At 38.0% G+C, this 16,599-nt stretch overlaps 1 protein-coding gene across 2 annotated transcripts in view; it reads right to left on the bottom strand.

The window, feature by feature from the left end:
- fstl5 (follistatin-like 5) overlaps positions 1–16,398 on the bottom strand; it is a 168,416-nt gene extending 152,018 nt beyond the window's left edge. For both annotated transcript variants that reach the window (XM_067457225.1, XM_067457226.1), the window contains exon 1: positions 15,929–16,398. In XM_067457225.1, coding sequence (XP_067313326.1) covers positions 15,929–15,951 — 23 coding nt within the window. In that variant the 5' untranslated portion in view covers positions 15,952–16,398. The remainder of the gene's footprint in view (positions 1–15,928) is intronic.
- Positions 16,399–16,599: the final 201 nt, after the last annotated feature.

Below are 16,599 nucleotides of genomic sequence, written 5' to 3'. Positions count from 1 at the left end.
TAGATTGACCATGGTGTAGTTTGTTTATAGCCTAAGGTTAGCTTTTTTATCTGATGATTGTATTTAGGCTTCAAAATTCATTAAAATTATGCTAATTTGTGAAAATTATTTTTATGGACAGATTGTGTGAGTATCATGAACTTGTTGATTACAGCTTATTTTTGGCAACAAAATATGTTGTCACTGCGGCGCTCTGTTGCATATGGAAGCTTGTTTTCGCCACAGAAAAAAAAGAGAACATTTTTCAACATTTTTCAACATTACCTTAGAATTGTGAGAGATAAAATAGTGGTAGAAAGTCAGAATTGTGAGATACTCGCGGTAGAAAGTCAGAATTGTGAGATACTCGCGGCAGAAACTCGAGAAAATTGCAACTGTGATTTATAAAGTCTAATTCTGAAAAAAAGACAGTTTTTCTCAGAATTAATAATAATAATATAATTTATTGTCATTGAATTGCCCTTGTCAATTGTGAACTTATCTCACAATTCTGACTTTATAACTCCTAATTCGAAGGCAGAATTGCAAGATATAAACTCGCAATTGCATGTTACAAAGTCGGAATGGTCAAAATTGCTAGTTTATATATTAACAATTCTGACTTTATATTTCACAGTTCTGAGATAAATAGTCAGATTTGCGAGAGTAACTCTGTTTTTTATTCTGTGACGGAAACAAGCTTCTATAGTCCAAGTCAACAATGACCGGGGATCTTTTACTTCAGGCCTCGAGGCGAACTGGGAGATTCTAATGTGCTTCTGAACATCTGCAATGCTCATAAACCCACTCCTAAGGAGTGCTTCCTTATTGAAGTTGTAAATCAGAGCTGGAAAACAGTAAAGTGATTACAAATCTGTTGGTGCACATACATGCAGGATCCCCAGTGGACAACAGTTACGATTTCTTTATCAAATAAATTATGCTCTTTTGAACATTCCATACCTTAAAGATTCCTGAAAAAATGAATGAAGTGAAAATGAAAAACGTTTTTAAATAAATCTTAAGAAGCACAACTGTTTTTTGATCAAAAAGGGAATGTTTCTTGAGCAGCAAATAGGCATATTTGAATGAATTCTGAAGTATCATGTTGAAGCCTGAGGAAAGTCTGCTGAAAATTCACTTTAAATATATTAATATAATAACATAGAAAGTATCAAATTATTATTGTTTTACTGTATTTATGATCAAACAAATGCAGCATTGGTGAGCAAAAGTGACTTCTTTAAAAACAATTTTTAAATAAAAATCTTACAGAGCCCAATTCCAAACTTTCGAATGGTAGCCATCTATGAAAAACATGCTGTTTCTGTTTATATATAAAAGGGCAGGAAAGAGCTAGAAACAGTTTTTACAGATGAAAAACATAGCCAATAAAGTAATTTCATGGTTTATGTTCTTCGAGCAGTCTCAAGGGATTTAACAAGAAAAAAGGTACCTTTCTACGAAGCCAGAATGGAAATGAAATGTAAAGGTGTCCGTCATAGAAATATTACAAACTCAAGCAATAATGGAAATGACAAGCAGATACACAATTTTTGTATGCTACTATACACTCCTAAACAGTGAATACACAAAAAAAACAACAGCAACGCATTATGTACACATAACTATTCGAAGAAACCACAAAGTGAATGTCATTTTACAACTAGAAAAGTTCATTATAATTAACTTGAATTCATACATCTAGTAAGAAACCCAGCATGATTTGTTGAAAAAAACCCTTACAAACTCAGCCTCATTCTATGATAAGGATCCACATAAGATAAAAAAGATGCTTTACATGTAAGTGTATTTTGAGCAGAATAAATAGTAAAAAATACCCATGTGTACATTTAGCTCTCTATGCTAAGCTAACACTCTTTATAGCTTATAGTATGTTGTATAGTTCTTGTCCCCTTGTTCAAGCTGACCCAAAAATGAAAATTCTGTCATCATTTACTCACCTTCATGTTGTTCCAAACCTGTATTAGTTTCTTTGTTGTGCTGAACACAAAAGAAGATATTTGGAAAAATGTTTGTAACAACTGATAGAGCAACAATTTACTACCACAGTAGGAACAAAAATACTGTTAGTGAATGTTTGTTCTATCTGCTTTGTTACAGACATTCTTCCAAATATCTTCTTTTGTGTTCAGCAGAACAAAGAAACTCATAAAGGTTTGTAACAACATGAGGGTGAGTAAATGATGACAACATTTTATTTTTAGGTGAACTATCCCTTTAACTTACAGAAATCATAAAATACCCTGCTTCTCAAACTTAAATTGACAAGGGATTTAAACAAAGCAGCGCACAAAACATTTAGGAGTTGTTTACACGTTTAAGACGTAATTCAATTCCTTCCCTAATGAAGGTTTATCATTCCCCATATTTAATATTCCATCTGTCTATTCTGTTTCTGCGTGGCATCTCTTATGGTAATCAATTTAACAATCTTCAGTAGAAGTAATGAAGTGTACATTAAAAAGCCATACCAGTATATTTGAGTTTACTTCAAATAGAAGCCAATGCACTAACAAAGAGATACTTTATCAGTGAGTTAAATATTTCTGATCGCATCCCAAAGCAAAATCATTTAAGCTCATGCGTAGAGGTCATCATGTGACCAGACAAACATCACATGACCAGGGTTTAGCCGGGCAGGTCAACCACGTGCTGGCTCTTTAACCAGATTAGCATGAGGAGAGTAAGCTTTATCCATCCCAGGGTACATAAATATCCCTGACTCATTACACCCGATGTTCTGCTGAAAAACAAAGATAAAAACACACTGGCAGGAACACACAATCACAGATGAGAAAAGAGATCCGGACTTGTGTAAACTCTGCTCTCTCCATGTGTTCCTGGTGGCATTTTTTATTGTTGCTCATAATTTTCATTGACGTGTTATCTTTTTATATAGATATCTCTACAGCACTGTAATCACAAAAAAGCGTGAATTGCCGCATGCTTTGAACACAATGCTGTATTGCATATCTCCTGGAAAGTCATTTGTACATTAAAGAAATGTCAGTGATAAAGAAATGTCAAAAGTTGAGAATTTGTAACTGTGTGTGTGTGTGTGTGTGTGTGTGTGTGTGTGTGTGTGTGTGTGTGTGTGTGTGTGTGTGTGTGTGTGTGTGTGTGTGTGTGTGTGTGTGTGTGTGTGTGTGTGTGTGTGTGTGTGTGTGTGTGCTTCAGTGAGTCTCTTATATGATGAGCAGGAGAAACAGCCCAGTCCTTGATTGCTTTATTTTTTTTTAACTGTTTCAAAAAATCTAATCTCATTCTAAAAATCTCTAAAAAACAAAAGAAATGCTTATGGAATTTAGAGAGCAGAACTTATGATTTAATTAATAGGCAGCCAATATAATCAGTTACAATTTAAAATACCTTGGTGTACTTGACAATAAGCTTAATTGAGAGATGTGCACTGATAGTGTAAGTGTGTATTTCTTAAAGAAATCTTGCTCTCTTTTTTGTTTTGTTTGTATTATGCGTATGATTACGTGTGCCTATTGTGATGCCTGAGTGAACACACACACACACACACACACACACACACACACACACACACACACACACACACACACACACACACACACACACACACACACACACACACACACACACACACACACACACACACACACACGCGCACACACACACACACTTACACACACACACACACACACACACACACACACACACACACACACACACACACACACACACACACACACACACACACACACACACACACACACACACACGTTGGTCTATGTGGTTTACAGGGACTCTCTATAGGTGTAATGGTTTTTATACTGTACAAACCGTATTTTCTATCCCCTTACACTGCCCCTGCCCCTAAACCTACCCATCACAGGAAACATTCTGCATTTTTACTTTCTCAAAAAAACATCATTTAGTATGTTTTTAAGGCCATTTGAATTATGAGGTCATTTGATATGTCCTCATAAACCACATTTATAGTTTAATACCAGTGTAATACCCATGTAGTTATACAAATTTGTGTCCTCATAAACCACATAAACAGGCTCACACACACACACACACACACACACACACACACACACACACACACACACACACACACACACACACACACACACACACACACACACACAAATAAGCATTCTTTGAAGATGTCTTGAACTGGCTTGTTTATTTTTTTATACTGTTGTCTGAGGTCAACTAATGATATTTATGTGGTTTTTACATTCAAAAACATCATAACTAATAAGTAATAAGCTATTGTCTACACTGGTTTTGAGGCTCTCTCCAAAACTTGAGGCTGAAGCGGCAACCGGAATGATTCTCTCGATAACAGGGCTCTTAAAGGTCTTTATCAAAAAAACACAAGGATTTATTTCTCATCCACCCGTGACTGATTAGACTATTATTTTTATATTACACATAACCCTCACGATCGGTCAATATAAATGCAAACCGCACGCACATATACACGCAACCCAGGCTCATTGGAAATACGTGACTCTGCCTACATTTTTTCAACACCCTAATTATGTACCTCCAGGTATGTTAACTGCTCTTTATGGGTGAAGCGTCCACTGGAGGCGCTAAGTGGTAATATTTTTTTTTTGATCTCATGAAATGGCGCGCCAATTCGTATGCCATTTTGGCGTGCTATCAATGCGCATAATCGCTTTTTAGCGTGTTTATCAACGCCGTTACATTCTTTCCCCCTACACTGCCCCTACCCCTAAACCTACCCATCACACACACGCACAGCCCCTAAGCCTACCCATCACACACACACAGCCCCTAAATCTACCCATCACACACACACAACCCCTAAGCCTACCCATCACACACACACAGCCCCTAAATCTACCCATCACACACACACAGCCCCTAAGCCTACCCATCACACACACACACGCACACACACTGCCCCTAAACCTACCCATCCCAAGAAACATTCTGCATTTTTACATTTTCACATTTTTTCCGTGTGTGTTGTGTGCAGGTAAACGTACCTGGAGGTTGCTAATTCGGGTGTTGCAAAAATGCAGGCAGAGTCACGTATTTCCAATGAGCCTGGGTTGCATACACGTGCGCACGTGCACCGCCCTTCAAATGTCAAATCGAGAGAGACAACAGCACAGATCAAGAACGGAATATTATGAGATTCATCGGCCTGCCGGGCTTTGCGAGTCCTGGCCCATACGTGCCTGAGTCCAGCGTGCTAAAGGTATGCTCTGTTAGACACGTACACATAAGCAAAACGATCTATAACAATGCAATACTATTACATATAATAACACATTTTACTCACATAAGTGTGTTGCACCACTTCTGTCAGATCTAAATCCAGCATCGACCGGAGATTTGTTTACAAATGACCCCGCAGTGAACTGAAGTGAACATGTCTTCCCCACGTGAGCTGGAACTTCATTAAAAATAAAGTTCAACCACACATTCCTAATATTAGGATCTTAAGGAAGCTTATGACTGTGTTCTTCCACAACCAGGAATAGTGCAATATCTTAATCTTCCTCGGCATGTTTATTGTTGTTGGCTAGCTAGCACGAGTCGATCACCTCCATGAGTCGGTGGGCGGGGCTACTGGATTACATGTTCTGTAGACCTGTTTCATAGCGCCATGATGTAAGAATGAAGCACATGATCGTTTTCTGGGCCTGGTGTCTATAGTTTTTCTTGGACTAACAAGGAAGTTTTCAGCTCTGAAAAACTCAAGGGAAAGTTAATTTTTCAGTTCATCACCCTTTTAAATTCTGCATAACTTCAAATAAGCTTTCTTGTTATTTTTTATTTTTTAAATGCCAAGAGGGGATGTGTATACATGCATAATAAAAACATGAATTTATGTGCAAAAAATGGGGAATCATTCCCCATTTGTAGAAAAAAAAATGTTCAACATTTTCAAGTCTAAACTTTAACTTTGAATCGATGTTACTTTTCCAGTTTCCTGTCTTGTTCAGCTCAGAAGGGTCTAAACGCGGAGCAGAGACACAAATGCTTAAATCCTTCCAGTTTTACGTGGAAATTGAGCTCAAAGCTAAATCTAACTCTTTAGAGGTAATCCTTCTCCAAATCCAGCACAGACGTACATATCCAGAAGGATAAACATGTTTCAAATCAAATTCAGAATTGAGGCGATTGAGCCACCAACCTCAGTAGAAGACTATCACAACTGCGCTACATTGCTGAAGGGAGATTAAGTACAAGGGCTCACATCACATCTCTATTTCTTTTCATAAAACCATTTGGTCCCTTTTGGATCCAATTTTCAGCTGGACTTAAACCAGATTAATATGCAAACATGCTCATGAGCATTCTGGAATAATTCCCATAGGGGTTCTCCCACCTTGAATGACTCACTTCCCAGTCTCCCCCACCCACTAACATGAGTTTTTTGAGCATGCCGGGTAATATGCTAATCAGCCTAGATTGTAAGGCAGTCCCCTGGGCAGAGCATAAGGATTTCTCTAAATGGTTCTGCTCTCGTTTTTGAGCATGTGTGGTCTTGCTCTTTGAAATCTAATAAGATGAGAGGCGTAACAACAGGACCAAACAGTCATAAAGTAGTCATGCCTGTGGGAGCTCTCTTGCTTGCTCTCCCCCTCAAGTGCTGTATCCTCTAACTGAGACCATCCCCGAAACATCCATCTCAACCTACATTTCACTAAATTATCTTGAAGGGTGTAGACTTATGGGAAAGATGAGATCTTAAAGTGATAGTTCACCCGCAAATGAAAATTGCCAACAGTTACTCACCCTCATGTCATGTCCAAACCTGTATTACTTTCTATTGCAGACATTTTGAAGCATGGTCAATATGAATATTTCAATGAATCAATGAATAAGTTGTTTAAATTTGAGAAAGGATACTATAAAAAGTAGTTCACACAACTTGTGTGCTATATTCTACCGTACGTGTTTTCAAAAGAAATATGACAAACAGACAGAATTTAAAATGGTTATTTTCTGATAATGTTTCTTTGAACTGCCACAACCAGATTATTGAGTCAGTGAGTTTTTCAGAACCCAACCAGTCAAGGATTTTCAACCAACACAAATGGCTCACTTAAAAGAATCCTTATTTATTTTCTACTTCTCGAAGGACTTCTTTCTATTATAAATATAAGGAAAAACATGCCTTAATGTGTGCTCCACATAGAGAAAAAAACTCATTTGAGTTCTGAATGACATGAGGGTGAGTAGATTATGACAGATTTAAGTTGGGACGCATTATTTAATTAACAAATTGTATCCTTAATATTTTTTAGACACAACAAATACTTTAGTATTCCATGATAAACCTTCTGCAATTAAAGCTACACGATGTAACTTTTCTGTCCGCTAGAGGGAGCCTATTCAGAGCAAAGGTGTAGTTTGATGATGCCAAGTTTGAGCTCAGATCTTGGGACATGTGGTCTTCACCTCACAGCCGGTGGAAAAGATTCGGGATAGGACTCGGGCAGAAATCATGTTCATGGATGCGATTATTAATGTTACTGTAGTATGAAGCAGAACAGGACCGAGTGTTGTGGATCTGAGCAAGGCCGCTGGAGCGATTGTTACACAAACACACGGCTCGCGAGCGACGGGACTTTTATTATGACGGGACAGTCGCCAGCGCCATTTCAGCTTTTCCAGTCATGAGTATGAGGTAACACAGCTCTGTTTATCATATTAGATACATTTAAGTGTGTTTAAAATGATATTATGACATTACTCCATTATGCTGCTGCCAAATAAAACCCGATATGATGAAATAAAACCAAATAAAACCGGAAACTCAGATACGATGCAATTAACAGGCTACTAGACGTCCTGGTTCCTTGGTTAAAATAGCAATTTACTCACAATTTACAAATAGTAGGACACATTTGGTATATTGTACGAACTCAATTGAACAAAATATATAACCCTGGCCTGGTGGTTTTGGATATTTTACTGCAAAAATCATAGTGCACCTTTAACAGTGCAATTTAAAGTTATTTATTTATTTTAATTTATTAATTATTTCAAGTCAGTGTCACAACAAAATTAAGATCTGCAAAGAATCACCCTGAGCTTCTAGTTTAGTTTGCCATGCCATGCCTGGGTTGCTTGGCATTTCTCCCCAGGTAATCTGGACTCATTAAATGTGGTGCGCACACGCAACCTTAGCAGCCAGCCGAGGTGAGATTAGAGCGCAGAGACAGGACGCAGCTTCTGTTTCGTTATGCAACAGATACACACTGTACCTGTGCTGCAGGACAGATGCTGAAACTGGCACCTGTATCCATTAAAATGAGACATTCAGGAAGGAAGCTCAGACTTTCATACTGAGGCTCTGAGTATCCCACACAGACATCTCTTCTAAATTTCAAATACAAATATTTCATTTAGAGCATTTATCTGCAGTGCCAACAAACACAATATTAATGTTTTAACTTAAGAAGAATTAAGAAATGATTATTTATTGGAATAACCCTGATTTCCGATCACAGCTTTCATGCATTATGGCATGCTCTCTATCAGTCGCTCACATTGCTGTTGGGCGACTTCTCGATATGGTTGTCCTCCATCCACAACCTTGATTGGCCTGGCAGTGTGAATTGGAACATTGTCCTGTGGAAATGTTGGAGAGCATTGTTAGAGCATGTTTTCTTTCAGGATAACCTTGTACGTGGCTTGAGTCACACATCCTTCAGAAAGACAAATCTCCCTGATTCTGATCTTCTCCGATGATTCCAGTTTTCAGCTTTATCCAACACCTGGTCCTTTAACTGTTAGGCAGAGACCTGGAGAGATGTAACCCACAGACTCTCACACTCACTGTGTAATTTGGTGGAGGACTGGGGATGATTTGGTGGTTATTCAGTAAGGCTAGAATCGGCCAGATGCGTCTTTTAAAGGATGCATAACTCCCAAAAACAAGATTATCCTGAAAGAAAAATTCTGCTCCTACAATGTTGCCCAACTCGAAGGATTGATTTTTCGTGCAGGACAATACTTCAATCCACACAGCCAGGACAATCAAGGTGTGGATGGAGGACAACCAGATAAAGACCCTGTCACGGACAGGCTGCTTGATTTTTTAAAGTTTTGTGAGAAATGTGAGCAGCTGATAGGGAGCATGCCAAGACGTATGAAAGCTGTGATTGGATATCAGGGTTATTCCACCAAATATTGATTTCTGAACTGTGCCTACACTGTAAAAAAATTTTTTAGAAAAAAAGTTACCTGGTTGCCTTAAAATTTTGAGTTCATTGAAATTAAAATTGAGTTAATACAATGAGCATTTTTTGAGATTCGACAACCTTTATTAAAATATTATTAAAAGATTTTGTAAGCATATTGGGTAATTGTGTGTGTTTTATTTCTGATGACCCAGTGAAACATGCCAAATATTGCTATTTTCATGATTTATCACATTTTTTATGTGGTTCAGATACAATAATATTTTGAGTTTCTATTTATTAAACAAATTTCCTTCATTGTATCAACTCAAATTATTACTTTCAATAAACTCAAAATTTTAAGGCAATTTTAAGTTTTACTTACTTTTTTAAGTTAAACCAACAAAAAACAACACTTTTTTACAGTGTATAAGTTACAACATTAGCATTGTGTTGTTTAAAAATTAATATAAACTTGTTTTCTTTGCATTATTAAAGGTCTGAAAATATGGCATATTTTTCATTATTTTGACCAGTTTTTATCTTATGCAAAATATTATCAAGGTTTTAAATGAAAATGTGTATTTGAAATTTTGGTAGAAATGTTGTTAGTAGTTTGTTGAATGAATCAAAAATGTTTATTTTACTCAAACATCAAACATGTTCAAAGTCCAGAAACATAAATCCAGAGAAACTCTCTTTTTCCCAGGGCTGCATGTGTGTATAGAGAAATACACATATAATACACAAAGGCAGTCCAAGAGAGTATGACCTTATTGGCCAGAGTTACAAAAACAGTCCTCCTTCACAAAGACTGGTCTTGTGTCTGTGTGCAGACATGCTCCAGAGCTCACACCTAGAGCAATGTGGGCACAAACACACACACACACACACACACACACACACACACACACACACACACACACACACACACACACACACACACACACACACACACACACACACACACACACACACACACACACACACACACACACTGCATCAGCAGGATCAGACAGCCAGCCTACCAATCTGGGAACAAGCCTGAGAACAAGCTGAAAATATCCTGACAATTTCCTTATGCGAGTTCAAATCACTTTTTCCAAGCTTGGCTTTGTTCTTTAATCTATTCAACTTCAAAACGGCGTTTGTACTATCTAATTAATTTCTCCCAAGCCCAAAGCCAGATCCAGAATGTTGTGAATATGCCCTGTCAAATGCAAATCTTCTCTATCAAGCGCAAATCAAGTCTAAAGATTTGCCATATTCAATAGATAAGAGTTGATTAGATATGGGTTGTTGCCGTCTGTGAGTTTATACATGCACAAATGCAATTATAGAACTGACAATGAAAAATGAATAATAATAATAATAATAATAATAATAATAATAATAATAATAATAATAATAATAATAATAATAATAATAATAATAATAGTGAAACATATAAATGTTATCAAAATAAACCACATTAAATGGTTTTATACAAAGAAACAACATATTGTACACTATAAAAGATGACCACTACCGGAAATAATGACACTGTTTTTTAAAGAAGTCGCTTATGATCACCAAGTCTGCATTTATTGATGAAGGATTCAATAAAAATGGTATTTGTGCTTGGCTTTGTTCTATAATCAATTCAACTTGGTGGCTGGACGATCTAATTACTGTAATTCTTCCAAGCCTAAGCCCAAAGCCAGATCCAGTTTTTAATAAATACGCTCTGTCAAACACAAATCTTCCCTATCAAGCACAAATTAGTCATAGAGATTTACCATTATCAATAAAAGTCCAGAAAATTCACTGATCAGTGTTTATATGTCAATAAAAGCCTAAATGTAATCTGTTCAATATGAATTCAATACCATATAAAGTGATTGCCTGACAAATATTAAAGGGATAGTTCACCCAACCCTCTCAGAAAAAAGGTACAGTGCTGTCACTGGGGCGGTACCCTAAGGTACAACAGTGTTAAAGGTACATTTACAGTTTTTTTTGGATTGCTTAAGCACGATTTTCAAAACAGGGCCCGTGTTTTCAAAACACTACACACAATTAGCACAAACACACACCCAATCAGCAAAACAATACAGATCCTTTGCATAATTAAACACTCTTGTAAAAATTATACACTTCTGTTTAAAAACCACACTTTGTTAACATATGAAACACACACGTTTCACATTACTAGACTCTGTTTGCAAGAGTTACACTCTGCTGTGATAAACCTAAAACACTTTTAGCACTTCTACTTCCCTATGATTGGAGTAGGCTACCATCAACAAAGTACAAATATAATGTAAATCCATTGAACACTACACAAGACCAATATTGCAGACTGAAGAAACTCATTTATTTCTCAACACGCCCAAAATGTTGACATGGACATTCATAATACTGTAACAAAATGTCATTTTACGTATTGTACTGTAAGTTTACTGTAAAAAAAAAAAAAAAACTCATCCTCGTCTTCTTACTCTTTCTCTGACTCTTGTCATTGTGCTTGCTGATGACCTCACCTGCTGCTTTATATAGTGCTTAGGTGTGTCTACAATTAAGCAAACAAGTGTTTGCACAGCTGATGAGTGTGTTGAACCAATTGGTTGGACGGTGCGGTAATTTGACAGTCAGTGCTTTGGTATTGCAAAGGTTGGGTATTTGGAAGTGACTTCATGATAGATTTTTGTGTGTAATGTTAATGTTATGATAATGTTAAGTGTGTTTAGTGTTTTGCAAATCACTGTGTGTAGAGTTTTGCAAGTGTGAGGTTGACAATGTGCTTATAGTTGTGCAAATATGGGCTGATGTTTTGCTTTTTGAGTGTAAGGCTTTGCTAATAGTGTACTTCTTTTAATTTTTGTGTGTAAGCATTCCAAAAAAACTGTAATACATTACTCACCCCTAAACGGTACATATTAGTACCTTAAAAGGTAAATAACAGTACTTTAAGAGTGCGTATTAGTAGCTTAAAGGTACATGTTAGTAGCTTTTGTACCTTGTTTTACCTTAGGGTCCCACCCCCAGTGACCTTTTTTTCTGACAGTGAAAAATGAACGTTCACCCAAATATTTAACATTATCTTATTTTGCAACGTTTAAGCTTCTGCAAGAAGCAATGAGGTTCATTTTCGTGTGAACTTTTTGAAGCGTCAAAGTGTCAGTTGCATAATGGAGGGACAGAAAGCGCTCAGATTTCATCAAAATAATCTTCATTAGTGTTCGGAAGATGAGCTAAAGTCTGGGTTTGAAACTACTCGAGGGTGAGTAAACGATGACAGAGTTTTCATTTTTGGGTGAACTATCCCTTTAAACTGAGTTCCATAAGTTCTATCTAAACTTAACAGAAATGCGTCAAAGTTGCCCTAAACCCAAAGTTCACACTGCTAGATGGATACATAGAGCAAGTGAGATAGCTCTATGTCTGCTGACCAGTGAACTGTGTTATTCGCTGGTCACGGAGGATTGCACCGACCTGTCCAATCTGTGGGCAGTGTCAGGATTCATTAGTGCAACAGTAGGACTCACTCAGGTCTGTGATGAACATATCTATGGACAGGGGAATCCACAGACACCAGAAATAAAGTTTGCTCGGCACATCCATCTCAGCGGCATTGTGTGGAAATAATGCTGGGGTTTCATTTGAATGTGTATCTCGGGGTGATGCTATTCACGTCAAGCCTGCAAAGGCAAGGCAGTCATTTGAGGAGATTAATTATTGAAAGCAATTAGAGTGTTTGTATTGCCCCTCTTCATTTTTTTGTATCGTGTGAGTGCAGTGCCTTTCAACGCAGTAAACAACTGCAAATCTCAGACTACTATTATGCTCACACAATAAAGATTTCACGAGTTGTGATGAAGGCGGAGAATGAGAAAAACAGGAAGACAATGATGGTGATGATGATGATTATGACGAAGAAGTAGCCATAGCTGACAATGTTGCTGATGATGAAGGGGATGGTGATGATGAAAATTTAAATGAAAAATGATTAATGCCTCATATGCTGATTCATTACTGGCATGAAGGGGCAGTTCATGCCAGTAATGTTTAATCCAGCCATCAATCACTCACCTTCAAGGTGTAACACTTTCCTCAGAGGAAATACAAAATAAGATATTTCAAAGAATGTTAGAGTCCAAACATTTTATAACCCCCTTGATTTTCTTAGTACAGACAATTTTTTTAAAGCAAAATCTTCAATTGTTCCACAGTAGAAAGTCATGCAGGTTGGGAACAACATGAGGGCAAATAACCAGGTTTTCATTTCTGGGTAAACTGTCCCTTTAAGTAGTTTCCTGTTACAGATGATGTATCGGAAGCCCTCCCATCTCGCATGCAAAACCATTCTCATGCGTAATGGTGCCTACATTTATTTCCACTGAGAGCAGCGTTTCTCACATCAGTGCACAGCACAGCATTACAGCAGCTCTTCTACCTGCTACTGAAACATTTACAATAATTGGGTGAAACTCTAAAAGTGGAGAGTTGGAGAAAAGTGAGAGGGCGAGGTCTTGCTACAGAATGACGGAGGATAATGTGGTCTCCTATAGAGTATTATGGGAAGATTGAGTGCTGAAGATGCACTTACAGTACATTTCCCTTCTGCCTATGTAAATTGATATATTTCCGATGTGTTTTTTTCTCAATCACTCCGGCTAGGTTTCATCGTTCCTTACAGACATCTGCTTTGGAGGCACATTTAACTGCCTATTCAGTGCTCTAATGTGTGTTTGACAGATCGGAGGCTTCACTTCTGCGTCTGTATATGCGAGTATGCATGTGTGTATGTCTCTGTGTGGTAGAAGAAAATGTTTGTTGTTCCTTGCGCTTTCTGCACTGTGAGTTCCCTGTAGAGCCTTTGTCTTCGGTGCATCCTTTGCTACTAAACACTATAGAAAAAGTGCCAGGATTTCACCAGTACCTGTCAGATGGGGAATTTGGTGTGCAATAGAATCACTGGAGCAGAGAAGCATGGGAGATCATACAGTAGCTGACCCCATGAATTCTCATACATAAACTATGAGCCTCATCAGTCATACGCTGAGAGGGCACCGTGCATTCCCACCCACTTTGCCGTGCTTTTCCTGTATTTTATTCGCTTTGAGTCAAGTTTAGCAGTTAAACCTTTCACTTTGTAAATAAACTGGAGTCAGACACTGCACACAAAGCACCGGCTCCAAACAAAGCGGATTCTATGTCAGTGCTTGACTGCGAAATCAAGGGAAAATCAAACAAAGCCAAACCAACAAACAGGAGAGTTTGAGAATATGGCACAAACAAATGGAAACAACTTGGCTTCAAAACTAAAACAAAGTTCATACAATGCTGTCTCTCGAGGAGCTTTTGTATGCTGCTACAATAAATTACATACAATTTAAACAGCTGAAAATAACACAGAAACTTTGAAGAAGCACTATCGCTGGCCAGTTTCGCTTAGGGAATAGGCTATTTAAAAAAAATATCTGGTGATAAATGTCTTAAAGTGATGGATGTCATGTTTAACCCATTCAGACCAAGAGTCCATTCTAACCAATATCACATTCAAGTAGCCTGTTTTTTAAAGGTTATGTCATTTTGTGCATATTATTAGGATTATTAGATGCTGCTAGTTTGATCCATGAGTGACACATCACACAATCCGAAAAACAACAAACTGTACAAAGATTTTAAAGGAATTTATCATCTACATAAAGTTTCTTGTAATATCTCAAGTGCATAACACAGCAATCTAATGTAGGTTAGAATGGACGTCAGAAATAACTGTGATCATATACTGATTTATTAGTATAACGTATAATATATATATATATATACATATATATTATATATATATATATATATATATATATATATATATATATATATATATATATATATATATATATATATATATAAATTAAATTTGAGTCTGAACGCGTTAAAGGCGTTCACACAGAACGCGTTCTTGTCTTCTCCATCAAATTACACACAGGCTACGTTAAACAGACGTCTTTGTTCGCTGTCTCATCCATCTGGATGTCAAGTTACAACAGTTAAACTACTTAAAACGCGTCTGGAGAGCCCTGCGCTCTGCGATGCGCCCCTTCGATCTGTTTTTGAAGGCAAGAGCACGTCCTATATGAACGGCTCCGTATAATTGCACTACAGACACCAATTTGTCGCCCGTCTCCAGCCAGCCACGTCAATTACCAGCGATCGCCACACACACACGCGCGCGCACACACGCCAGATAGAATCTGTACGAGGCAAACAAGAGTATAATCCCCGAGCGCGCGCACGGTGTCACTCAAGGATTTGCGTGCTAAGAAAAACAACTTGCTAAGTACCCTGCGGCTAAATTAAACGGCCACGAGCTTTGCCCAGGGTCCCGAACGATCGCTTAACATCTACTTTGTTCATCCGAGGAATATCGAAGCACCGTTTGAGAGAGCGTGACATCGGATCGACCGACGAGTGAACTTGTCCGCGATAACGGCTGATGGAAAAAAGCTCGTCTAACTTCATCGCCCTCCATCAAGCACGGCTACTGGCATTCAGTCAGTTGTGTCCGCTACGCTGAATGTCACTGCACAATATGCTAAATTATTCACACTCTACGGCGAAAGTGCTTTCCACAGTGCCTCTCTAGTTAATCCATTTGAAAAATCGCACACCAACCCCAAAACAAGCACATATAATATAGTGAACGCGTTTAAATTGCACTGAAATTCATCCGTGCTGTCTCTTAAATCACAACAGCCTATGTAGTACATCATAGAAAGAAGAAAACATACCTGTGAATCCAACTACAAGTCATCCAGAAAGGTATTTCCGATAGAGTTTTTGAATTACTTTTAGAGTAACAATGTTAACTGCGAAGTAAATCCAATCCCGTTTTGGTTATGCTGTAAATCGTCCTCGGAGTTTGTGCATTCCTCCCAACTGTCTGTTGACGTGCAAATCCTGCTTTCAGCACCTCCTGGAGTGGACAGCTCCGCGGAAAGCGGCTTCACCTCGCTTCGGGTCTCGAGAGCCACACCAGCGCGAGCCTTTCACCTACTGGCTGCAACCCCGAGCGGATTTGCATACAATAATACAATCAGCCAATCAAAAGCTCCGCCGCAAACCCCGACGAGTGGAAACAGCCAGCCGACTTGTCTGAGCTCATCCGTTTAAATGAATTGTCCTTGACAAAGATGAACGGAGTTTGTGTGCACGCTGTCCTGTCCTGTCCTCTCCATTCCCTTCCACGCGGGGCATTTGCGTGTGCTTCCACATTGGTCTGTAAAAATACATTGTCGCATATAAGATACATGTTCAGCATTGATGATTTGTGACCTGCATGTTAAAAAAAAAAAAAAAACAAAAAAACCGTGGTATTGGGATGGCATTTTGAACATGTATTTCACATAAGCTGTAGCCTATACTATATATAATGTTAATATAGGCAATCGGTTTGTTACTG

The sequence above is a fragment of the Pseudorasbora parva genome, chromosome 11, assembly GCF_024679245.1.
Source record: "Pseudorasbora parva isolate DD20220531a chromosome 11, ASM2467924v1, whole genome shotgun sequence".
Lineage (NCBI taxonomy): Eukaryota > Metazoa > Chordata > Actinopteri > Cypriniformes > Gobionidae > Pseudorasbora > Pseudorasbora parva.
Note: the sequence above shows the minus strand (reverse complement) of the source record. Positions and strands in the feature narration are given on the sequence as shown.